This window comes from Phragmites australis, chromosome 14, assembly GCF_958298935.1.
Source record: "Phragmites australis chromosome 14, lpPhrAust1.1, whole genome shotgun sequence".
Lineage (NCBI taxonomy): Eukaryota > Viridiplantae > Streptophyta > Magnoliopsida > Poales > Poaceae > Phragmites > Phragmites australis.
The window spans coordinates 29,724,432-29,751,452 of record NC_084934.1 but is presented as its reverse complement, the minus strand read 5'-3'; the positions used below and the strand labels follow the sequence as shown (position 1 = coordinate 29,751,452).

Genomic DNA, 27,021 nt, shown 5'->3' with positions numbered 1-27,021 from the left:
GACGCGGTCGGCTTGCTCTGGGTCCGCTCGGCGCAGGCGTCGGTGAGCTCCTGGACGGACGCGGTCGACGTGCTCTGGGTCGGGTCGGCGCAGGCGCCGGCGAGCTCCTAGACGAACGCGGGTCACCCCGGTCGGCGAGCTCCGGGACGGACGGGTCGGTGACTCGGCGACTCGGCCACTCGCCGAGCTCTGGGTCGGACGGGACGGCGACAGCTTGCTCTGGGTCGGGTCGGCGCGGGCGTCCGTGAGCTCTGGGTCGGACGGGAGGGCGACGGCGTGCTCTGCAGGTCGGCGCGGGCGTCGGCGAGCTCCTGGACGGAGTGATGGACGCGGTCGCGTGCTCTGGGTCGGACGGGTCGGCGTCGGCTGGCGGCGGAATCACGACGGAATTCGGAGGCGAGATCTGGCGCTGTGAACTGTGGTCTGTGGAGGCGTGGAGCGGCGGCTGCAGGCTCTGGAGCGGCGGCTGTGGCCGGGTGGGAGTGGAAGGAGAGGAAAAACCTAGAATTTTTCTTATATACTAATGTCTACGGCCCACCTGTCAGTGGCACTAGAGCGGGTATGCGGGTGGAGCGGGTACGGGCACAGTTTTTTCATGCCCGTTTCCTTATGCCCGTTGGGTTTACACTTAAATCCGCACCCGTGCCCGCGGGCGAAGAATGGCACCCGTATCCACGCCCGTCGGGTTTTTTACCCGCGGGCACACGGGTAATCTATGCCCGTTGCCAAGTTTAGGTGAGAGCTAAGCTTTGGGTCCAAAACATTCGAATGATTTTCTCTCTTTTTTCTATCATATATATACACATATATTATTATACTTATACAACATATGTACCACATATATATAGGCTCACCTAAACAAGCAAGCAATCAAATATATACACTTAAGAATTATTTAGCTTAGCAAATTCTTTTATTTCCATAGAAAAGTTTTATTTTTTTCTTGGTTTTAGGATTTTGGGTTGTTACAATGGATGAACTTGAGTCCAGCCATATGAACATAACGTCATCCTTTGTCACCAATGTGATATATGCCTAGATTGTCAACAATATGAACTACGAACAAGAGTCCATAATCATGCAAATTGAGTAGAAATACAAGTACACTATCAGCTACAACAAGGTATGGAGGGTGAAGAGGAAGGCTATTGAGATGAGGTTCAGGACTTACGAAGTGTCGTATGAGAATCTACCACATTTATTGCAAACCAATGATCGAAGGAATCCAAGGATGTATTACGATATTAATAAATACCCATTGCTGTCCAAACCTGTCAAATACGTCATGAAGAGATGCTTCTTCGCAATAGGGGCATGTATCAAAGCTATTTATGTGCACAATATTGTACTTTACAATTTAGTACTGAGATTATCACTATGTGCGAGGTTGTAACATGTTAGGTTATGATTTGTTCACATATTTATGTACGATTTACTACAACAGATGTTAAAAATTTGTTTAATTAACTGAACGTTTCCTTTGTAGAGGGACATACTGCGCTAGATTTATGCCGAGGCACGTGCGTCGAAGCTATGACTTGATAGTGGTGGCGAGGTCCCAAGGGAGGAGATGAGGGCGGCGTTTGGCCGCATTATCGGGAACATGGCCAAGGTCTTCTGATCGATAACCTGCAGTTCGTCCTCAAACGTTACGATGGGTCCACGAGCATCATCTCATATCCCTTCACTCCCATTCGCCACCTTCATCGAGCCGCCGCACCCACCGGTACGTCTGAGCTTTGACGTCGACCCGTTGAGGACGTCTTCGACCTCGCCTTCCTATTCGACCCCTACTATGGTGAGGAGATCCTTCATGGGGCTGGCCACCCTTCTATGCCACTAGCGTGGCGGCAAACCCTTACTTCGCGGACTCTAGTCCTTCGAGTTCTCATGTCCCCGGCTCGGGTACAACACTCACTTCACCGGGGCTGGTTGCCTAAGCCGTGGACGTATGTTATGGTTTATCGATGTTAATATGTTTTCTTCGTTGTTCCATGTGCAGAGATTGAGGATCTTCGGGATGTAGAGGTGCATGGTAGCTACATAAAGCTGCTTAGTAGGGACGTTACTCAGGTCTCTGGGTACGACTTCATCTTTGGACATGGCGATGAGCTTGGTGCTTCGTAGCTACCTAGCGCACCACTCCTGGGGACATAACCCTCCCAAGATGAGTATGCCACTCCACCGCTAAGTGGACGTCCTGTGCGGCCAATCGTTCCATCATACCACATCACGTACTCAGATAACCAGGTGAGAGCAAGGAGGCGCAGGGTCACGAGGACGGATGCGACTAGAGGCCTCGTCCCTAAGAGGGGACGTAACTTGTAGGTAGCTATGTCATTGCCACTTTTATGGTGTTATGTAATTATCTTTTTTCAAGCAGCTCTGATTATTGTTATTGTCATAATATCTTTCTTTAAACTACTCGTATAATGATCATTTCATAACAGTGGCATGAAAAACATGTCGACCGAATGTATGATGGCATATAGGTTACCCATTGTGGTGCACCGATGCTTCACCTTATATGTCTTAGGGAATGAAAAACAATACATGTCAATACAAAATTAAACCCCCTGCCTACCACAAGATCACATCGATATTACTCATAGTTGTTCCTTCGACCCGTCACGCGAGGCAGGATATAGTTTCTTCTGACATTTCTGGCTCTCTCTTTGCATAATTGTTCTTGTAGTCCTCGATGGCGACATGAAGGTGACGGATATATTCTTGAATGTGTGGTGCTATATACGGATCGATCTAGTACTGGAACCCATAATCATTCGTCTGGAAAAAAATTTATAGATGAGATAAGTAAATGGTATTGCAAAAATAGGAAAGAAGGTGAGTATTATTACTTCGTACTCTAAAATGTAAAAAAACAGAAGAATTGACATCCTGCGTCATCGAAATACTCATAAACTTAGACTACAACATCATCTCCATGTCGATATAGCGGCCAAAACGAGCATGGAGGAGCATTATGGTTTCTGTAGATATTTTTTCTTGCACCAGGCAATCTATCTTTCCATAAGGCATGTTTCGTTTAACGATGGAGTACTACATGCCATTGTAACTTGTCGTAGAATGTGTACAAGTCGGTGCGTATTGCCTTATATACTGTACCCACAGACAGGTAATGAATGCTTACGATAGTCCTTATTTGTGATGTACTTTACTTTTTTTCAATGAAATAGTCGAGTTTTATCATTGTACCAATACATTTTTTCTTAAGATCAATACTTTCATAGGATTCACTGCCTTCTATGTAGAGGCAATAATAACTCCTTGCTAAACTTTTGTAGGATGAAATGACTACACCAAGCAACAACTTTCGCATGAAATCTCTGTCAAGCATCGATACCACAACTTCTCTAACTTTCACAACGAATCCTATACTCCGGCCCCCATGCAAGCACATGCACTTAGTCCATGCACCAGACCCTAGCTACTATATATAACCTCACCCACATCCATTAATACACCACTCACTCATCAATTGTCTAAACTGCAATGTCTTCCTCAGCTCCACCAAACCCACTCAAGAAATATTGGGAATTTTCGTCCCCCAGGGGGTCGAACCGTCGATGTGCTTCTGTGACGATCATTGTAGGCTTCGCAAGTCTCATGACATCTCCTACGCATATGGTATACAATTCTTCATATGTGTCAATTAACAGTACGATAAGTCTCAACATGGATTGTATGAGTACTCCACCGGTATAACGACATAGATCATTTATGTGGTACTTTTTATATGATTTAATGCACTATCTTTCTAATATCTATCTTCTTTCATTTGTGCAATTTCCTTCACCTATGTGTGATTTCATAGAATGGCTCGACATGTTACAAATGAGCACTAAAAAGTTAAATTAAAAAAATAAAAATTATAAGCAGCGAGATCAATTTCTCACCTGTTGAATGAGCAATATGAAGGTCTCGCCCACTGAGTCTTCTCTCCGGTTATTTAATTCGCTGACCGCCGATGCATATAAGATCTAGTTCGTTCAACGAGTGAGACCTTATTCTCATATGTTGAACAAACGATGATAGATTAGATGTGCGATTTTTTGAAACGACCATACATTCTTGATAATATTAAAGAAATAAAAAAATATATAAAAAATCCGGATTGAGTCTGTCAGCCCAAAGGCAAATGAGTGACCCAGCCTGAACGCAGCCAATTAAGCCCAGAAGCAATATGAGCAAATTGCCGGTACGCCTGGCATTTTCAGACACCACCCGGATGAAAGTTGGAATTCAAAATCATTGCACGTGCAAAACTTCAGGGAAAAACGAAAAAGAAAAAAAATAAAGAATTGCTAGAACGAGCCCCGTAAGAGCTCCAGAGTTCAAGTAATAAGATGCCAAATTGAACCTTGTTTTCTGAAGAAGAATCCAAATTATCTAAGAAATATAATTATGAATCTTCACACATATATATACATATATGCGAAAAGTATGATATTAATCTTCCACTAAAGAATTGTTAATCCATCGTGTCAATACAACCTATCATGCATCGCAGCTTGTCCACAAGATTCATCAATTAATAAATTGATTTGATGGCAGTAGGTTCCTCCCTGACCGGTGTAAGGGAAACGGTCATAAATTTCGGGGATCAGATCAGATCAGATCAGATCAGATCAAATCAAGTCGCGAATTCGATCGGAAGCCTTTGCACTCAAGCTACGCGCGGCCAACGAATCCCCAGCCCTGCGGCCCTGCGGCCCTGCTCCTGTCCAGTGTCCACTGTCATCATCCGCGCGCGGCCTCATCTCACTACTTGGTGCTGGTGGTTTCCTTTCCACTCTCGCTGTCCATCCGTCAATCCGCACGTCCATCGACCTCCTCTCTCCCGGGGCATCTGCCGAGAGAGAGAGAGAGAGAGGAGAGCCTCTGCCTTGCGTCGCGGGATACGCAACTCGATCATCCAGATCTTTGCGTGTGCATCTCGTGACATCCACGAGGGTCTCAGCACGGCCTGGCTAATCGGCGACGGACGCCGTGCCCGAGAGAAAAGTTTACCCGGCCCAGCCGCGCGCGGTCCTTCCGTGGCCACCAACGCTGTGGCCGTCTGCCGATCGCGCGCGCGTAGGCTGTGGCGCGCCCCGCCCGTTTCAATGTTTGAGCTGCTTGCTAACTCTTATTTTAAGAAAAGATAAATATATAGAGATTAAAATAAGAATTAGTTGTTATCTTTTATTTTACATATGTGAAGAGGAATATTGAAGAACGATCTTTTCGTAAACACGAAGTAGATCTTATCTTAGCACATATTTCCTCTATAAGGTAGGAAAAATTAAGAATAATATGACTCGTATAAATTTGAACAAATATGTTCTGATTGTTAGAGCTAACCTAGGAAACGGACCCGTGTTTGCTTATGCATGGCCTGCAGCTGCAGTCCTTCACTCCTTTACTTCGCTTGCACCTGAACAATTGACGCATCGACAAACAAATAGGAGTGGTCGTCATCTATAGTCGTAAATTCTTGGTCTATTTCGAGAGGCATCTTAGAGTTCTTAATGGGTTTTCTGTCCCTAATCAACGGACAAAGAGTCAGCAACTATAGCTAGCTACCAGCCTGACAAATGCAAGACAGCAAGAGAGCATATGTGGCTCTGCTCCGGCCGGCCCCCCGCGGGGACGTCCGCACGGACAACCGGCTGTCTGCAGCATCTCCTTGCTCGCTTCCATTCCAGGTCTTGACACCGGGATTCCGAGCCTGCATGCTGCAGCGGTAATGGGCAGATCAGATATTAACTGTACCTCGAGGACGAGGAGTCGTCTCTGCCTCTGAATCTAAGGCTAACCATCAGTGACAGAACGTACCTGATGGGCAATGAGTGACATTGCAGTAAGCGCTTTGCTCTTAAGCTACGTCGACAGCACAGAAAAGATCAACGATGAGAAGTCACGTTTATACGTGCCATGGTTTAGCATTTGTAACCAGCAATTAACAAGTTGATTTGGAGTTAAGTTGAAATGCAGGATTTTAGGGTTGCATGAGCATGATTAGGTTTCACAATGCATGATTACTATTGTGACTAACCAGAGTTGGTGAAGGTGATAGAAGTTCCTGGAGACATACAAAATATATTTTCTTGTCTCATAATGTGTAGGTCAATGTCGTCAACTTGATAATCAAATGTGAGACGATTAGGATCAAGTGGGAGGATTGGAACCAAATGGTTAGGATGCAGGGTAAAGTCAAGAGTGATCCACACCGTATATGTGGATAGAGCAAGAAGCACATAAAGTTTGATGGAGACAATGTATTGATTAAGTTAAAACGAGCAAGATGCCAATGCAAGTGACAATAGGGTGTGAGGAACAAGACCGAGAGAGACTTGCCAACGGTCAAGACCACATGGCAAAGTGATATATGTCGACATCGAAAGACTTGCTTAGGATCTGAGTAAGCGGTGGGGAGTCACGTTTTGATAAGCATGCAAGCCGATTTCATGGTTTAACCTCAAAATCGTTGAAGGAAGGATGTGATATAGCACTATTGCAAAGCTTGCATCGAGGCGAAGCAAATTGATGAAGACACTATGATTGTTGCATCAAAGCAAAATCGTGTGAAGCTTGCCTCGATGGAGAAAAAGTTAGACAAAAATGTCTCTAGTGGTAGATGGGTATGATATGAGTGGAGGGCATTTTGGGATGTCCAAAATTGCCTACATATCGAGAGAAGGGATGGTTATGAGTTTTTGGGTAGTTTCAATTTCAATTTCTAGTAATGGTTTAGTTGTTAGGGAGGGTTTAGAGAGAAAGAAAGATGTATGTGTAGATCTAATATTTCTCGTTCTTCAAAAAAGACAGGGGGATAGTGCGGTATCCTAGCAAGTACATGTGTATTCAACTTCCTTAGCAACAAAATGAGATTTGTTGAAGTAATTTCATGTTCCTCTCAACCCCCCCATCTTTTCTCTTTCTGTTGTATGAGAAACCAATGTTTTTCTCTTCTTTTGATGATTTTTGTTTTCCCTTTGGGCTGCGATTTCGAATAGATTTTTGTGAGTTTCTAAGGTACTAGGACATGCAAGAATATCTCTCGAACAATCTTGGATCAATTCATCTCACGAGCGCCATAAACGTGGAGTTCTTGCATTTGTTCATGCGGTATCCCTTTTTTCTAAAAAGAATGAACTTTGTGATGATTTCTTGATCTTTTGCGACGGATCCTTTTGGTGGTGATTCCCCATGCCTAAATGTACCTTTGATTCAATTTGGAGATCGTTTAATTGGATTTCACCATTTGTATCTCACAAGTCTGAGCAGGTCTTTAGATCTGTTGCCTACGCATACCTTCAGTGGTCAGACCGTCAGTTTAGGGCAGAAAAGATGTTGATTTGAGTTTTGTGAGTGCTCCAAGAGTCAGACCGTCAGGACTCAAGATCAGACCAACAAAGCATGAGTCAAACCGCCATGGAGATAGAACTCAATTTGTACTATTTTGTTTGCTTTTCTTGCCTTCTTGCTTCGATTTTGTATGAAGGGGTTCTTAGCTTGACTCCTAGGGTTAGTAGATTCTCTTAAGTGTTGGGTGATAATTTGAAAAGACCATCTAAAATTTGGTAAGACTCCCTATTTACCCGTCTAGTCATCCACATTAACCAGGAAGCACGATGACTACTTACTGTCATTAGAGATGTGCTCCAAGCACAATTGTGTCGCTGGTTTGCAAAGGATCCACACATGGCATGGCTGACAGGCTGAGTTTGTTGGCTCATGGCCTGCAAACTAACCGTGCATCAGCTAGTGGTTCGTCAACGACGAGCTCAGTATTTATTGCGGAGCGATCTCCATGGGCAATTTGGCAGGGAAACTGACCACGAACAGCGCAGGGACTTGTGTGACACACTGTCCACGTATGCAGGGGCTATTGTATATTGCGTGTCAGGTGCAAAGGGGTTTGAGAGCGAGAGAGATGTCGCCCTCCTCTCTCATATGCATAAGTGGCCCGACAAGGTTGCAGGGAAGCAAAACTTGAAGGCCTCGCTGGCCCCAGCCTTGCCATTTTCATGCTTCTACTACTAATATGATCTCTGACGGGGACGGAGACGGACCCCGCAGCTAGCATCACCTGCTGCATGGTTCTCTCTCCCCCTGCAGCCCAGCCGATCTCCCTCTAGTTCCAAAGCAGATTGATTACTACCCGGTCCAACACACCACCACCACCACCACCATCTCTCTCTCTCTCTCTCTCTCTCTCTCTCTCTCTCTCTCTCTCTGGTGTATAAAAAGGGAGGGCTTCCTCCTCCTGCTCACCATTCCTTCGAGGATGAGATCAGGGAGAAGGACCACGTTGGAGAAGCAGGGCACGTGCATGCATATGGTCTCCTCTCATCTCCATGGATCAGAGCTAGTATTGCACGTGTTCTCCTTCTCCATCAAGGTCTTTCTCGCTTTGCTATGGAATTGCGAGCGTCGACGACCACCTCTCCATCCGTAAGGTATGCAACAGGTTGAGTTCGTGACCGGCCACGAGCACTAATCCATCCTCATGTTCTGTCCATTGAAGATACTGCACTGTGCATGATATGTTTTCTGAAATTGTTATGGTTTCTATATGCTGCGATGAATTTTTTGCCATTTGTCGATCCCCCCGTTACTTCAAACCAAAGACGTTAAGTTAGGACTACTTAATTTGCTCCTGAATATACTTATATTATTCGAGAGAACAATGCAGTTTCTTCTGATGCATCTGCATAAAATCAGATGCAGTGTCCTTTTCTCCTTTTCCGTTTCCTTTTGTTTATATGGTACGAATATGACGCAGCAGATGGAAAATCTGCTCGTTTGAATCCTTGTCCTTGATTGTGTCAAACTCTCAAGTTAATATAATTAGTCTGGTCAAAATGCTGAGAGTTATCAAAATTAAAGAAACTTCTGAAAAAAGTAAGCAAATGTGAGCATGTGATCGACTGGTAAATTAGTGTTGTGCACTTTACTTTACCGTAGTTTATTACAGAGTAGACGATTATTAACTGCAGGATGGATGCATCAGCTGTTACAAGCATTCAATGACGGTCATTATCTAGCGGATTGTGATGGCCTAGTGTGATTTGTTGTTTTAATTACTTTGGATTTGCAATGATTGATGCATTCGATTTTCTTTGCGTCCACGCAAATTCTTTACGACATTATCAGCTATCCAATGATCAGATCTTACACTTCTACACTTCAGCCTTTTTCCAACGGTTGCATCTCTTTGTGGTTCTTTTTATCCCATCTTGTCGGCTATTACTTCGTTCCTGTTGTAAAAATTTAGGTTACACTAAAAAACTGCAGTGTGTGAGAAAAATACCGAGGAATATAGTATATATAGACGCCGCCTGTTTACAAATAACCTACGGGAAAATCGTATAATTAGTAGTGTTAACCCACTTATTTATTCCACTCATTTGTACTGGTTGGTGATGCATCAGATCATCCTTGGGCTTTTGGCACAAGGCTAGGGACATTGGAAACGAAGTGATGCCAATTCACAAGTAACTTTGGGGAAATAGTATATCTAGTAGTTTTCACCCACTAATTCATTCAGCTCTTTTCTACTGGCTGGTGATGATCCATGGGCTTTTCGTACGAGGCTAGGGACGTTAAGCGACCTGTTATTGCGTCGTTGCATAGCATGGAGGGACCAGGGGATGCAACCAGGGATGTGTACACCAGCCACCCAAGAATGCTTCTATAAGCGTAAAGATAATAAGAACACACTTCCTAATTATTAGGCGTTTTGAAAATAATCTCGATCTCTCAGGCAAGGGAGACATAGCACCCGTCGGCAAGAGTTAGAGGAGAGGTGCGTCCTTCGTCGTCGAACTTAGAATAGCTCTAAGGGAGGCAGGCTGGCCCACTTAGGAGGCAGACGTGAGGTAGAGCGGCAAGGGCGCCGTCGGTCGTGGACGGCGGATGACTGTGAGATGGGTCGGTGCTACGGCGGGATCTCCAAATTAGAGAGGTTAGTATGGTGGTGGGTTGTAAACGCAGATCAAACGGTGGGGTGTCGCCAGTGACGATGAGAGGAGGGACAAGGCAGGGGAGTACATGGCTCCGCCGGGGTCTCATTTGTTAGTCAGAAGGTTGAAGAAACGATCCAACATTCAGAGCTCCATTCGAAGGTCACGATTGTCACTCAAAAATAATTAAAAAAATATGCATATGTAAAATAGCATTACCCTAATAAGAAAGATGCAACTTTAAGTTTGCCTACTTTTTGAAATCACTTTGTCTTTGCAAAGACATGTAAGCACCGTTGCATGATCTTTTTCTTTAGCTCAGCCTTTGTGATGCGCATTTAGGGAAATTCAAATGCACACTTAAATGTATCTACACCTGAGTTGTGTGTGTATATTATACACTTCGAAAAGAATCTCAGAATAAAGCAACATATGTACATATCAAGTATAAACCAAACCATGCATTCTGGATACTACCAGGTCAACAAAAGAAGGGTAGACTGGTGGGGCGGCCGACAGGCCGATCGAGGATAACTTGGACAATGTGCATATATATATATGTGTATCTGCACCTGGTATGATTTTACTCATTTAAATATTGTAGATGATCCTTAAAATCCGGACATGTACAGATGCACACCCGCAAAAATCTGTATAAAAATATGTTCAGATGTGTGTTTCAAGAGGACAAGAGAAATGCTTGTTTGCACAAGAGAGAACCCTAATCTCTCTCTTCGTAAGTACACGTATGAACCTAATTTTGTAAAATTAATTGCATGCACATATATTTATTCATGATTTACCTACTATAGGATCGAGATAGACAATCAAAAGGTGAATAGACGTTTTACAATTTTTTTATGAAATTGTTTACCTAACGCTTTTAAAAACGTACAAATAGAAACATAAATTTTAGAGAGATCAAACGAGGAAAAAAGTTCCAAAATAATACGACTTCATAGATAGAATATAAATTATAGACTCTATTCAAGACTATTTCATATATTTTTATGTATAAAAGCTTAAAATTTGGATGAATAACAAAGACAAAAGATAATTACTGAAAGAAACAACTCTCCAAATTAATAGTTTAGAGATAAGATATTTCAAGACTCTCAAATATGAGTATATGAACGCTTACGTCTCTAGCAACAAAAAGAACAACTTTGTAATTTAAAATTTGCAACTAAGGCAAAAACGAAAATCAACCAAAAAAAATCACAACCGAAAAAGAAAAACTTGCAAATTTTTAAGGAACCAAAAAAGAGAGATTAGAAGGAGTGAAATTCAAACGTATGTAAAATCATAAACTTCGTTACTCAAAGATATCAAATATATTTTAGATGAATTATAATGATTTTTCTTTAAAAAATTCTCATATATTAAATAGATGAAGCACTTATCTTCCTCTCCTATATAACTCTAACACTAGACTCTCAAATAGATAGCACAAGAGGCTCAAGTGGCTGATTCAAATTCTCGTATAACTCTATCACTTTATTTATAAGTTTAGAAAATTTGACCCCTAAGATTGCTAGCTTGTTACCAAAATATCATTTTTTTTATAGTACACTTCTACCTACTATCGAGTGCATTTTAGTCCAATTCTTGTTTCGTCCATCGAATGGCCGCGACGCCTTCACGACTTAGTTTTGTTTCGACGCAAGCTTCACGATTGTGTTACATACTCCTCCAATCCTCCTATAGTTTTAAGGTACAACCGTGAAACTCTATACACGCTTCTCAAAACGTGACTCGCTATTTGTTTACACCTTAAGTAAGCGCTCTGATATCGACATGTATACTCTGTCTTACAATCATGACCGTTGGCAAGTCTTTCCCGCTCTCGATCTTTCGGGCCGTCTTGTCACTTGCACCGGTATCTTTTTCGCTTGACTTTGTCAACACAACATATTTATCCCCCGTTTCATGTTTTGCTTGATCTCCACGTATATAACTAAGATCACTTTTGATTTCACTCGGCCTCCTTGATCATCTCGTACCATACACCTGCTTAGCCTCGATCACCTGTCATCGACCGTCAAATTGCATCTGTCACCTGCACATTAGAAGACGATCAAACATATTTCTCCAACTTCAACTCCAACTTCAGTTAATACATAATCAAAATGCTCAAACTAAGCTCAAACAATCTAAAAACCAACAAAACAAATCGATAATATTATCGATCACGCATCACATATAAATCAATAAGTATTTCAACTTAATTTATCACTATACATTGTTCTTTTAAGCTTTTTTTTAATGGAGAAACACACATACCTATAATAGGTGTACATGCACAGTAAATTTGCACCTGCCTGGCGATGGCTGCGGAGCAATCTTGTCACAGTTACTCGTTCCTCGATCGATGCGGCACGAACCCTAGCATCGTATCATATTGAGCATGCACCACGCAATGTTTTGCTGTGGCAGTGGCGCAAGGCATCGAGAGAGTGCACGTACTTGCACGGGCCGGCATGGCCATCTTTTCCCGTGTTGGGCAGGGCAGGGCAGGTCCGGTTACAGGGGAGGCAGCCAGTTCAGTTCCCGATCAACGAGAAGGAAGGAAGGAGCTGGAGCCATGGAGCGAAGTGCGAGAGAAAAGCAAGGGCGAACGCGCACGCAAAGGCACGATCGAATCAAAGAGTCAGATGCTGCGTACACTGATCTCCATGCGTGTCTCCCGGGGGGGACGGAGGTAGGGGAAGCAAGCAAGCGCCGACGAGCGACGCCGGGATTCGCGGGGGGCGATCTGACGGAAATTACAGTTGCCCTTGCCCACCAAATTCACCATCGACTGGAGCTCCATCGATCGTACGTACCACACGACACGGAACGGAAGGTTTCGCAGAGAAATTTTACTCCTGTTTCAGAGTTCAGAAAACGCACTCGTACCCATTTCCACGGATGCCAACCGAATACGAGTACTTGTCAGACGTATATGTAGTACGTACGGTAAGGTTCGGTGAAGTGAAGAAAGTGTCGTGGTTGTCTGAAGGTGGCGTGGGGGCCCCGAGAAGGAAGGAACACTGGGAGTGGAAGCCAAGTGCGTCAACTCTGAGAGGCAGGCCGCCTGACTGCTTGATGGCTGCGTCGAGTCTGTCGATCTCGAGTACGTACTCAGCACGTGACCGCGTCAGATTTTGCGAAAGGCCCCATGCTGGCACGCAGCTTTAGCTTGCGGGCAACGGTGGCCGTGGGCGCACTGTCACTAGACGTCACCCGCACCGCAGAAACGAGGGAGCTTTCTTATTTTTATATTTCGAAAATAAAAAATTGTAAAACTAGAAGTTTGAAAAAATTATAAAAATAAACTACTGTCACCTGTTGGAGGCCGGGACTGATAGGTTAAAAAACAGTATGTTAAATTACTTAAAAATTCAAAACACTATCTAAATAATCATAAAAATTCTAAAAAAAATATGTTGTGAAGCATGCTATAATATATCTCTCAAAAAAATTATGTCCATGTAATAGATAAAGAGATATCCTACTTGGTAGATTCCGTATCGTGAAGTGTCCGTAAACAATATGTATTGTCAAAATCACGGCTACACCATATGACTAGGGCGAAGCTCGCACGACCAGCCCTCTAATCGCGTAGCGAGATCCTACGATGAACCCTCGCTGGTTGCAGAGCAAATAGCCACCTACCGTTCAAGTCTCCTACTCGAATGTTTTTTTAACTTCGCGAGACACTTGCTTTGTGCGTGACATGGTCATAGGGTGGAGTGGAATTATAGTGACCCATTTCGTAGAATTTAATGCATCGGTATGGTCTGATGGTTGAACGTGACGGCGTTGGGTGATGGTATAAAATACGTAGGACGACCAGAGCTGGGTAGAAATGCATATCCAATGTCATGATATGCTAGGGATAATTTGCTCTATCATGGGCAGGTCTATCGTAAGCTTTGATACAGTTCGTCTGTTTGTGCATCTTATCTCCTAGTATATAAAGGGATCAAGATTGTGTTTAGACAGAGATGATATTTTAAATAAGTCCACACAATTCGTAAGATAATATATAGGACGTAGCGCAATTATCTTACATGAGGTTTGAACCTGAATAAATTCTGGTGTTCTTGAGTCTAATTTGATACACACGTATAGTAAACGTGGGTCAACATGTACGTCGTTCAGTATATCTCGTATTATTGTTAGGGATTATCTCTGACAATTTAACTCAAACAATTACTATTACAATGAAAAATAAATAAATTTTACTGTACATAGTGTGATAGACCGTGTAAAATAAATTTTGTTTTTTTATTTCTTATTATAAAGATCCTATTTTTGTCACATTTTTTAATCTAGATTATAGTATTCCCTATAATATATATTTTTCAAAACTTTTTATGACTATTTTAATAATAATTTGTATTTCAACAACAATCGAATGTAATATTTTTTTATTTTATAACTTGTTATCCGTTGGAAGGGTAATATCTTTAAAACTTATCGTTCGTTGTAACGGCGATACTTTGATGTTGCTTTTTCAATGAGTGATAGTACCCTATTTTTATAATTTTTTAAATAGACATCTAGTTTTGCATTTTTTTATTTTCGAAGTATACAAACTAAAAAAATCGAAATGGGAAACCCCCGTGATCTCTCTCATGGCAGGCCGGGCTCCCCGTTTTGCTTTTGCCCGAGCGGCAAAGCAGCCCACTCCGGTCCCGGTACCGTGCGCGTATGTTTGGGCTGTAAAACTCGAGAGCCCGGTCATTGTGGGCTGTAGTCGAGAGAACAAGTTCTGGACACGTCTGGCTGGGCTGAGGGATCATGGAGTAGAGTTCTCAAGTTGCCGGGGCAAGGTCGCCAGTAGAGCGGTAAAAAAAGCTTGAGGCTCGTCAGGTATTTGAATCTAACTGGCTATGGGTTTGATTTGAGTTTGGCACGAAATCTTAATAAGCTAAGTTTAAATCTAATTATAAGCCTGTGAGCCTATCGAGTTTGAGCTCGAATATTTTGTCGAGAGCTTGGCTAACTCTAACTGTTTTTCGTTGAGATAAACCGGGCGTCAATTCATTTTAGCCAAGTTAATTTTCTTACCTTCACCATCTAACCCAAAGTTCAATCGCTCAACCTCAAGACTACGTGATTACATACACATGTGACTCATACATAGAGCTATCAAAAAAACTCGAGGCTCACAAACTACTCAAACTTGACCCGCTCTAGGCTCGATTCGAACTCTACTCGAGATCCTAACAAGCCAAGCTTAAGGGACTGTTTGTTTGTGCTTCTATTTCTGGTTTCTTTGAAAAGTTGTGCTTTTGACTTTTCTGAAAAACTGCTTTTGAATTTTAGCCGTTGAATTTTTACAACAATTTTTTGGCTTCTCAGCATACTACTTCTCAGAAAAGCTATTCTCAGTTAGCTTCTCGGCATCTACTTCATTTCCTCATAAGCCTGAAACAAACTTGTCATCTAGCTTTTCGGTTTCTTCAGAAGCCACTTTTCAGCAAACCCGTTTATTTGGGCTTCTAACTTCTGTGCTTCTGACAGAAGCAAAAGCAACCTGAAACAAACAGTCACTAAGTCTGGTTATAGGCTCGACCAGATTCTTAACTTAGATTAAGCCCGAATCAAGTTTATATCAAACTCAAGCTTGAGGCGACAGACTCGATCGAGCTTGGATTGACATCACGGTGGCCTCTGTATCTACTACTTCTTCGTCATCGTCTACTACATCGTGCATCGATATCACAGAGGTGTTTGCATCTCACGTCGCCATCAGCTACGTACTTAAATCCTACAAGAGTATCTAGTCGAGTACATAGTCGAATATCTTATCGAGGACATGCTCTAATCGAGGTTTTTTTTGGACTTGTTGAATCCTATTCGAGACTAGTCGAATTCAGTCTGGGCTAGTGGAAGCTAGTCGGAACATATTTGATATTAATTTTTTTTTGTGTCGGTTCTTGTTCATGCTATATTAAAAATTAAATTAAATCTGAAAGTGCTGTCATTTCCTTGCAGAGAAGGGAGCAAGGAAGGCAGGTGCTGATGTTGTAAGCAGGTCCGATTCCTTGCAACCACCTCCGCGATTGACCTCATGAACGCCATCAGCTGTCTTGTGAACATTCTGATCCAGAATCACTGGTTTGCACACCCATTCAGCGGCGATAGGAGAAAATACATGCCCCTGCAAGTAGATTGTGGATTGGACGCTATCTGGATGACAACTGCAAGTAGGCACACTACTCTGTGTATGAAGCATCTTGTCATTTGAATTCATATTTCCCAGAAAACATTTGGATGATAGTAGAACATTACGAAGGCAGTCAGGCTTGCCGTCTTCGCAGGGGATATCTCACTCACATTTGTTCATTGCAGCTTTATCTATTGAAGGTTGCAAGCAATTATCCCCGAGATGATTGTTTGCACCTTGCAGATCATAAGCCAAAGGCAATGAATTGTACCGGCACAACCATCTTGGTGATCTTGTTCTCGTCACGGCAGCTGGTGAGGCCAAGGCATTTACAATTACAGAGCTCATACTCAAAGGGAACTAATGATCGCCGTATTACATTGCAATGTCTGCGTAGGATCATCACCTCCAAAATGCAGACTTACACACGTCGGGTGAAGATAGCAGAAATTCAGGTATATCACTCCAAACAACTTCGCACATCAGGAGCAACAAACAACCAAATTATGAGCCAAGTGGAGTAAAATGAGGACAAGTGCTACAAATCTTTCCATAGTACATTTCCAGGTTCACAACATAACTCAGGAGTTGAGGCGATCAAATGTAAGGATTCTTCAAACTAACAATCCATAATTCACCACAGCATAACATGAGAAGATAGGTGCAAATAACTTGGGGCACTCAGATCAAGTGTCAAAATCCAACAAGTTCAAAGCTAAGATAAAAGTGGAACGCACTCTAATCTTCCTCCTCGCCCTCATTCTCGGCAATGTTGAAGTACCGGAGCTCATAGACGGTGCGGTCCTTGTTAGCTGCAATCACACGTAGCCAATCCCGCACATTGTGCTTCTTCAAGTACTTCTTGGTCAAGTACTTCAGGTACCTGATAATAACAGAGAATGATCCAATCAAATTAAACTGAAACAAAATAAGATTACTAATGCCTAACACCACAATTAATATAGTCACAATAACAATCAATAAAAGTCAGACAAATTTCATAAAGTATTCATTTTTGTTCACGTGAGGATAGAAGGTAGTACATGTTCACACAGTAGTATGTAAGAAGCTTGAAGTTGCACTGACTATCATGCATTCAAGCGTATCTTATGAAACCTCTAACAGACAACAAGCGTCTGAGGCTAACATTATCCAAATAATTACTGTCCATTAGAAACTAAACCAGCAGTAAACTATAACAAGTGAAGGTTTGCAGTTGGTAAATTTGCACGTATACTAGCAATGCAATGACTAAAGTTACTGATGCATGCACTCGTTTCGTACCAATGAACTTTCAGAACATACATAACATCAATCACATTTGGATAACTGCAAAACGAACCATTTCATGTACATACACGGAAGTGTCCTTGCCTACTATGAGCACGTAGAACAGAAACTGCACAGATCTACTCTTTGGTCACATAGGTGATAAGAACAATATGACGAGTGGTAGTAAAAGCAATCAAAGATCCTGAAGCACGTGGCGTGTATACCTCTTCGAGAAGGGCCCGTCGGAGGTGACGGTGACCTTGGTCTTCTCGCGGGAGACGGTGACGGAGTCGCCGAGGTTCCCAGCCTTGCCGCCGGCGACCTTGATGCGCTCCTGCAGGAACTTCTCGAGCGAGGCGATCTCCATGATCTTGTCCTCCACGGGCTTGGTGCAGTCGATCGTGAACGTGACCGACCCCTTCTTCTTGCCGCCGCCCTTCGCCGCCGCCGCAGCCACGCCCCGCGCCATCTCCTCCGCCTCTTCCTCCTTCCCTCGGCTGGTGCTCGGGTGGGCAGTCTTGTGACGGCTAGGGTTTTCCGAGACGAGGGGGGGCGGGGGGATGCGGCTTGGGAGTTATATATAGGCCACGTGGGCTGCCATTCGAGTGCGGCGAGCCGGTTTATTGGGCCGGGTGATTCAGTTGGGAAGCTAGGCCTGTAAAAAAGAGCATATGGGCTTGCTTATGTCTAGTATTGGGCCGTCACAACTCCTATTTGATTGGGCTTCCTACTTTCCATTTGTTGGGTTGTCATGGGCTTGGAAAAGCTGGAGCCTGAATTTCTTTTCTTTTCTAATAAAAATTGTAAATATATACGTCTGTTTTGAAATTTTGCAATTCTAATATCATTCTTTTAACAGACGATGAGAGTATAGAATTGTATAATTTCAAAATAGACGGTCGCTCTTCCAACAAGCGATATGAGTATAGAATAGCAAAATGCCGATACAGGCATATATATATTTACAATTTTTAGATTAAAAAATATATAAATAAAAAGGAGCCTGGAGGTGTCCGGCTGCGTTTAAGGGATTGAAATAGCCCACTGGAATAACATTTTCTATTTTTTCTATTTGGTTTCAAGAAATATTTTTTAGATGATTTTGGTTTCAAGGAAGACAGTGGCTCTGAAGGGGATGAGATGTGTACCACTTGCACGGTTGCTCAAAATCACCGCATGCTTTAAAAAGGTCGCACCTAATCCACCCAAATACCGCATCTCCCGACTACCGGGATGTCTAAATGACGAGGCTATGATGTTACCAGTGCTAACGAATGGATTTGGGCAGTGTAGCGACAAAAACAATTGCATAGCGACAAAAACAGTCTCCTTCTTCCTTCAACGCAATCCTCCTTCTCATCCCACCCGCCTCAACAGACATGCTTGATATATGCGGATATTGTTTGATAATTAACAAGAATTGCACATAACTTGCCAAGAAGCGCCGAGAAGCATCTACCGACGGGGCAGGTTTGTGGTGTACTACTTCATTACACACATGCCAAATACATCAAAGCAACATAAGCAACATCATGGGTTCTGTAACCCATATATTCTCCAAAAGACATAACAACCACTGCGTACCTCAATTTGTAGTTTTTTTAGTCAACGACAGACACCATACTTCTCGCATGGCATTCTACAAGGCATGGCCATTTGGGCAGCAACATAGAGAATAATAGACACTTCTTTTTCAGCTCCACAAACACAACATATATCATCTAGTTTCAGACGACGACGCCGTTAATCTCAAGTTGCCAAACTATTCTTGGTAGCTCTCCAGGCAAAAATACGTACCTTTTGTGAAACAGGGCATTTCCAAATACAATCCCATACTGGGCTATAGCCATCTGGGCGCCCGCTAGTTGCCTCGCCGCTTGCTTCCGGAACTAAATGTCCACAACCAACTTGTAAGCGCTTTTTACTATGAATAAACCATTATGTTCAGGGTGCTAGGCCAAAAAATCCTCACCATTCCGTGGTGCTATCTTAATTTTTACAATGCATTTACATCAACCGGCAAGAAGACTTGATTAAGTTTTTGTATGTCTCATGCACCATCTTCATCCAGGAGATTTGATACACATTTAATTCTGCAACTTCCTTGAGTGCTTATGATCCTGTGTGAATTATCTCTCAGAATCCAAGGATCTCTCTAAATTCTAATCTACTTTCCATCTCCAACCCGCCATATCAAACCTTGCTTCGGCAGCTCTAAGCCATACTCAATGACACACCAGGATGATGAAGCATTCCCTGCAAAAGCAGTATCTCCCAGTCAACCATTTAGGTAGTATCGTGCCTTTAGCACCTTCGCACATAGACTATCCGGCTTTTGTATAAGTATCCACATTTGCCGGGCAAGCAGAGCCTAGTTGAACAACTTCATATCTCGAAGCCCATACCGCCTCTATTCTTTGATTTAGTTAGTTTTTCCCATGCTATCTAGTGGGTTTTCCGCTTGTCATTCTCCACGCTCCACCAAAAATTCCAGATCTACTTTGTGAGATCATCTAGCATCGAATTGTGAAGTTTGAACACCCCATGATATAAACCGGAATAGATCTGTGCATCTGCTTTCCTCTTAATGAAACAACACGCCAAGGCGCGTTCTCGAAAAAAACATCCTTAATCATAATTTCCTTACCCCCACTAGATAATAGATTATCACTCCTGTAGGAGCCGTTTGCTAAGCCTAGCCTGAAGTGAACAGGAAAGAAAATTCAGGCTATGAAATGAACATAGAAGAGCGAAACCATGCACCGACTAGCTAGCAGGAGAAAGAATCAACAAATTTAATCAGTGGAGGCGATGTTAATAATCATGAGTGTATTTGGCATCCACAGGTGTTATTGCAGAGTCATCATCGTCGTCACAGACACTGAACAAGAGCTATGACCTCAACAGACATTCCTTCCAAGAAACAAAAACACATGAAAAATCAACAAAGAATTAACATGTAGCTACCAAAAAGGGATGACAAAAGAACAGCAAATTAATAACATCAAGGTCGTGAGGAGGACCTCGACCTCCTGCTGCGAGGCTGCTAGCTATGGCTCATACTCGGTTCTTGCAGTAGCAGCACCAGGCAGGCACCGGCGGCTATATCTCTCTCGATCTGTATGATGCTTATGCAGCACAGCTAATCAATAAACTATCCTACAAACATGCATCGATCCTTGGTTGGTTCAACTCCGGTCATGGATTACCAGTATCTTCCCTATACTTACAATTCAGAAAACAATCGAATGCGCGCAGCGGTTGACGTCGGCAGGCCGATCATCAGTTGTCGCCGGCGGCGGCGGCGGCCTTCTGGTCGCCAAAGATGCGGTTGCGGAAGTCCTGGACCATGAGGGGCAGTCCCTTCTTGAGCGACACCTTGGGCTCCCACCCAAGCAGCTCCTTGGCGCGGCTGATGTCCGGCTTGCGCTTGTGCGGGTCGTCGGCGGTGTTGGGGCGGAACTCGATGCGCGCATTGGGGTCGATGGTGTCCTGCACCACGTTGGCCAGCTCCAGCATCGTGAACTCGCCGGGGTTCCCCAGGTTGAACGGGCCCACGTGCTCACCCTCCATCAGCTTCATCAGACCCTCGACCTGCAAGCCAGAAATCAGCAAAGCCATTGACAATCGTCAGCATCACACGAAGCTAGCAGAACTGCAGTGTCACTCGTTCAATCTCAGAGAGAAAAAAAGGTGATGGATGCTAGTCTTTCACGTGGGAGGCTGCCATGTCGGTAGTAACCACCAAACAGTCTGGAAAGCAAGTTAGCTAGCAGCACTAGCACCTGCCCACCTAGCAACGTGGTCCAAAGCAGGGCGAAGCTCAAGCTAAAATGATTCTTATGCTTCTTCACTATACATCTAACAACGTACATACGTTTATATAGTCGATATAAGCAGGTTACTAGTAAAATTTTCTTCACCCTATGTCAGTGCACCATTTAAGCTACATTTAGCTTCGCCGCTGGTCCAAAGCTCGATCGAAATGTGTAGAAGTAGAACTAGCACTAGTGTGTAAATTCTGTTTACTTACTGGCTGCTACTTGCATAATTGTATTGTATTGCACGCTCGGGTGTTTCTGCACTTGTGGTTGCTGTGTTGAAGCAGCGATAAGATGGACCAGTGCCTTGCACGGCTGCGTCATTTAGTAGTGAGGCCCAGGCCCAACAAACCAGCCAACCCGGTCCGTATCAACACGGCTTTCCAGGGTCGGGGTGGTCCAGAGAAACGCATCCATCACACCATCAGTCAGCACAAAAAGGTTGTTGATACTTGCGTGCCGTTGGGAGCACGGACGAACACCACACACATGCGTTGGGAGCTCTCGCAAATTTGCAGTGCACGCACGCAGAGTAGCTTGCGTTTGCATGTTTCAATTCAACGCTCGCGAAGCACTAGGCAATGGAAAAGTTTGCGTTGCAGAGTTATTATTGCAGCTTAAGCAACAGCACATGACAAATCAACGGCGACTTGAAGCTAGCGTACGGTACGAAGGATCGATGAGACATGACCCGTTATCAAGTACGAAGAATTATCGAGTAGGAAGAATTTTTGGAGCTTGAGTATTTATAGAGCTGAGTATATTGAGAATAATTAGATGAACGATCTTATTTCTATTTTGAACTAAAAATAGTGATTTAAATTATTTTATTATAACATATAATCTTAAAATCTAGAGTGGAACTGCAAAACGGGGTCACAGTATTGCAGGCAGGGCCACTTGGTGACTCGCTTTAATTTTGGAGTCTGAAAGGGAGGGCTTACCAGATCGGAGACGTACTGGAAGCTCCTCGTCTGCTTGCCGTCGCCGTACACCGTCAACGGCTCCTTCCTCAGTGCCTGCGCCCCATCAACAGTCGAACAACGACGACGGGTCGGCATTAGCAGCGGTTAACATCGAGCGAGTTCAGACAAACCCATGGCCCCTCTGGGTTTCATTTTTACCTGAGCGACGAAGTTGCTGACGACGCGGCCATCGTCGATGCACATGCGGGGCCCGTAGGTGTTGAAGATCCGAGCAATCCTCACCTGCATGCGCCCGGCGCCAAAGGGAAGAAGAAGAGAGCAGGCCATGCATGGTTAGTAGCTTGCTCTGATTAGCTTGGTTTAATCTATCAAGCTTCGCTCACTTTGCATAGACCTAGTCATATATAATCTCTTCTCTTTTCTCTCTGACGGAAAAGATGAATATAAAACTCTAGATGAGTGCTGCTGAATGATTGTTAATGGGGGCAGCCGTGCACGAACCTCGAGGTTGGCGCCGCGGTGGTAGTCCATGGTCAGCGTCTCCGCCGTCCGCTTGCCCTCATCGTAGCAGCTCCGCACACCTGCTCGCGTTTTAATTTCCACGCATCAAACAGCAAGCATATATAATCAATCCATATTGTCCGAACCACAACAACCAATTCTGTCTGTTTGCTGTAAAGATCGATCGCGCATTTGAAACGGCAAATGCAGGTAGGAAGGAAATCTCATTCCACACGCACACGTCGCGCCAGCTGATTTCTTGCTTTCTTTGACGCAGCGCACCGCACGCGCGCGTCTCCATTTGATGTTTTCTTTCAGAACTCAGAACGGAAATTTCCATTCCACGGAGAAGAGAACAGCTCGCAATGTCGAGCAGAGGAGAGGAGGAAGAAGATAAGAGGGAGCTGATGCACGTACCGATGGGATTGACGTTTCCCCAGTATGTCTCGACCTGCGGGTGCTGGAGCGGGTCGCCGTAGACCTCGCTGGTGCTGGTGAGGAGGAACCGGGCGCCGACGCGCTTGGCGAGGCCGAGCATGTTGAGCGTGCCGACGACGTTGGTCTTGATGGTCTTGACGGGGTTGTGCTTGTAGTGCACAGGGGAGGCCGGGCACGCCAGGTGGTAGATCTGGTCCACCTCCAGCAGGATGGGCTCCACCACGTCGTGCCGGATCATCTCGAAGTTTGGGTTCCCGGCGTGGTGCAGCACGTTCTCCTTGCGCCCCGTGAAGAAGTTGTCCACCACGATCACGCTGTCGCCACGCGCCAGCAGCCGGTCCACCAGGTGGCTGCCCACGAACCCGGCCCCGCCCGTCACCACCACGCGCAGGCCCTTGCGCTTCAGCCCCAGCGGCACGCGGCCGGGCCGAATGCCGCGGGGCTCCCGGAACGCCATCCGCGGGACCGCGCCGGACGAGTACTGCCGCGACGCCAGCCCCACCGCCGCAAGGTGCGCCACGCTGCTGCTAGAGGCGGCCGCGCCGCCGGCGTTGGAGGCGGGCGCCAGGAGGAACACGAGCGACGCGATGGCCATGCCGACGAAGGCGAACAGCAGGCGCTGCTCGCCCATCACGTACCTCAGCGGCCGCGCCAGCCATGGCAGCGGCTTCTCCGGCTTGGCCGAGTACCCAGCGGCGCCCGCGCCGTCCGACGCCGGCGCGTCGTGACCGCGGTAGATCAGCTCCGAGGAGCCTCCCACGTACGCCATCATGGTCCCGATGCCGCAGGACAACTTCTCCTCCCTCCGCGTCTGGTGATGCGGTGGTGGCGAGGCGCGCGGCTCGCTTTGCGTGGAGAGAGAGAGAGACAGACAGAGAGAGAGAGAGAGTATTTGAGGAGGTCGCGGGAGGGAGTCGAGGTTGGGTGGTTCGCGGGCGACGCGTGGGCCGTGCGATCAGATCGGGCCGCCCACGTGTACCCGTGATTGGCGCCGTCTCGCGGGAGGTGACTGTGCGAGCTCGCCCCTCGATGTGGGCGAATTTGCGGAGCTGCCATCGTTGGTATGACAGGGGTGGAGTGAGTGGTGCCCGCCATCGGCATAACTACGTTCTAATTTTATTTTAGTGGTTTAGTTAGACTTTTAAGATTTGCTTTTATAATCTTTTTTATCAGATATCACGTGACTTGTGAAAGTGTCACTTTTTCAACACTAATATATATACTATAATGTAAGAGATTCAATTCAGAATGACGCTATATTATCATAAGCGCACACGAAAACCTTAACCATTTTAGCCGTATTATTACAACGGCTGGCTCTTACTACTGAATACACCTAAAATATTTTCTATTTTGCAGGGCATCGAGACCTCTCTTTAGCGTGATGGGCCCTCTCGCACTTCCTTTCCCTCTCTGCCTCATGTGCCTCAGCCGCAGCGTGCTCCTTCGCTGCCTTCCTCATACACTCCTCCTAACGCTTGAGCCGTAGTTCCTCCTCCTATTACTCGTACTCCAGCGCTCGTACGCTTCCCTCCTCTACCACATGCTCATATCGACCCATCGCTTCTGGTGCTTATTTTACTCCATGTCCAGCCATTCTATGAAGTCGTTGATAGGTGGAGGAGACTGAACAAATGAAACAAGAGGTGAGATTAGTAAGACAATGCATTAAATTATACGGAAAGTAACACATGAGTGATATACATCGCTATACCGAAGGGTACTCGTATGGTTCATATCGAGGCTTGCCGTACTGGTAGTTGGCACACATGAAGAAGCGTAGGCCATAGGTGTAGAAGATGTCCTGAGACTTGCGAAACTTACAAGGGTCACAATAGAAGCACATCGACGGTTCGACCCCCTAGGAGATGAAATTTCCCTAATGTTTCTTGGGTGAATTTGGTGGAGCTGAGGAAGACATTGTGGTTGAGAGAGCTGAGAAAAGAGTGATCTATCTATGGATGCGGGTGGGGTTATTTATGGTGGCTAGAGGCTGGTGCATGGACTGTGTGCATGAGCTTGGCTGGGGGCTAGAGCATAGGATTCCCTGTGAAAGCTAGAAAAGTTATGGCATTGGTGCTTGGCTGAGATTCCCTATGAAACATGTTGCTTTGTGTGATTATTTCATTCTGCAAAAGTTCATCAATTAGTTATTGTTGCCTCTGCATAAAGGCATAGAATCCTATAAAAGCATTCCCTAGGAAAGTTGTTGATTTTGAGTGAGTGTAAAAGTAACATCTATCCCTTTGATCTTAATTCAAAGTCAAAGTTTGCTTTAAGCATTCATCCTAAAACAAGCAATCATTGTGTGTTGAACGGTTTATACAATCATATGGTTGATGCTAGAGCTACAATTAATACACCAAATAGTTCACAAATAGTTTATAACATAGTACATTACTATAAGACACTAATTATATACACATCGAACTGAACTAATGAAATGGAAAGGTAAACAAAATAAATAGTCATGCCTGATATTTGCATAGTTCATAATGCTTAGATGTCGAATACCTAGATCATCTTAAGATGTCAGAGGAAAGTGGTGATGCAAATTAGCGAAAGAATTCCAAATGTGCCAGTCAATGCTATCTGGATAAGATGGTTATCGTCTCCGAGTGGTAATGAAAAGTTGTAAGGATGACTACCAGCAAATCCACTATTATTTTCAGGGCCATCAATATACTCCGGAGATGGTGGCCTCTAAGGAAGGGGTCGTTGTGGCATGAGATCATCGTCGTCGTCGTCATCTTGACCTATCACGGTAGTAGCACATCCTATTTCCTTATCGGTTGTACGCCATCTCGATGTGGTGTGTGAACGTCCTCTTGCAGTGTTTCTTGAACATTCTCCTATATTGTTGCTGGAACGTAGAGGCGTTGGGGGTATGAAATCATCATCCTCGTCGTCTTCATCATTTTCTGAATGAGTAGTAGAGGACGCCCATGTACCCCTTAGGTTCGCTGACCGTCGTCGTCTTCTACGCGAACCAGGCATGACACGCACACTGAAGGGCATATTGAAAGGACAATGATGTCACCTAGGGGGGGGAGGGTGAATAGGCGTTTTACAAAAATTCGTTCTCTTTTACCGTTGGCCTAAACTTACAGCGGAATATAAATTAACGGATTTTTCACAAGTGAAAAAACTAAATATGCTAGGTTCAACTAGTGCATAATCACTCTAAATAAGTGTGAAAGTTTACAAGCCTAGGGTGACAAGAATTACTCAAATCTAGCGAAAGATATGCAATAAGACTCAAATTGAAAAAGGGTGAAAACACTGTTCATATACCTAAAATATATAGGGTGTCTCCAGGTTGTACAGGTCCGGAAACTCCGGTGAAGTCCGGATTCTCCGGGTTCTGTACAGAACTGAGCCCGAAATTGAATATATAGGATGGGTAGAGAGTTCTAGCTCAAACCAAGTGATGCCGTGTGTTCCCGGAGATGAGTTCAAGTAGATTCACAGAGAACCTACACTCAAATACACACAAACAAATAGATCGAGCAATATGCACAAAAATTTGAACAAAAACTTAAAAGTAAAGAAACAAGAGAGGAGACACAAGATTTGTTTCCCGAAATTCGGATTCACCACCGTGAATCCTACGTCTCCGTTGAGGAAGCTCCAACGAGCCGGGTCTCTTTCAACCGCTTTCCTCGGTCCACTCTTGATTTCTTCCCTTGCGGAGGCGAAATCGAGCCCTTCACAAACTTTCGCGGCAACCCACAACCTTGGGTGCTCGTCGGCGATGCCTAGCCACCTAGGAGGCTTCACCTCCAAGAGTAACAAACACGACGACGAACTTCTTGCCGAGAACTCAAGTGCTCAAGATTGGATTTTAGCTCACATGCACTCAATCTTCCAATCTCACAACCCAACTCTCTTTTCTTCTCAAATCACACACTAGATTAGAGTAGGAAGTAATT

The 27,021-nt window shown here is 44.5% G+C and overlaps 2 protein-coding genes across 2 annotated transcripts; both read right to left on the bottom strand.

The window, feature by feature from the left end:
* Positions 1–16,652: 16,652 nt before the first annotated feature.
* On the bottom strand, positions 16,653–17,970 carry LOC133891537 (large ribosomal subunit protein eL22z-like). The gene is made up of 2 exons (XM_062332264.1): positions 17,628–17,970; positions 16,653–17,014 (listed from the first exon to the last, which is right to left on the bottom strand). Exons 1-2 carry the CDS (start codon positions 17,870–17,872, stop codon positions 16,870–16,872), a joined length of 390 nt encoding a protein of 129 aa, XP_062188248.1. The 5' UTR covers positions 17,873–17,970; the 3' UTR covers positions 16,653–16,869.
* Positions 17,971–20,191: 2,221 nt separating this feature from the next.
* Positions 20,192–23,959, bottom strand: LOC133890842 (UDP-glucuronic acid decarboxylase 2-like). Its single transcript, XM_062331445.1, has 5 exons — positions 23,069–23,959; positions 22,652–22,731; positions 22,349–22,432; positions 22,169–22,243; positions 20,192–20,997 (listed from the first exon to the last, which is right to left on the bottom strand). Exons 1-5 carry the CDS (start codon positions 23,859–23,861, stop codon positions 20,686–20,688), a joined length of 1,344 nt encoding a protein of 447 aa, XP_062187429.1. The 5' UTR covers positions 23,862–23,959; the 3' UTR covers positions 20,192–20,685.
* Between the last annotated feature and the right edge of the window lie 3,062 nt (positions 23,960–27,021).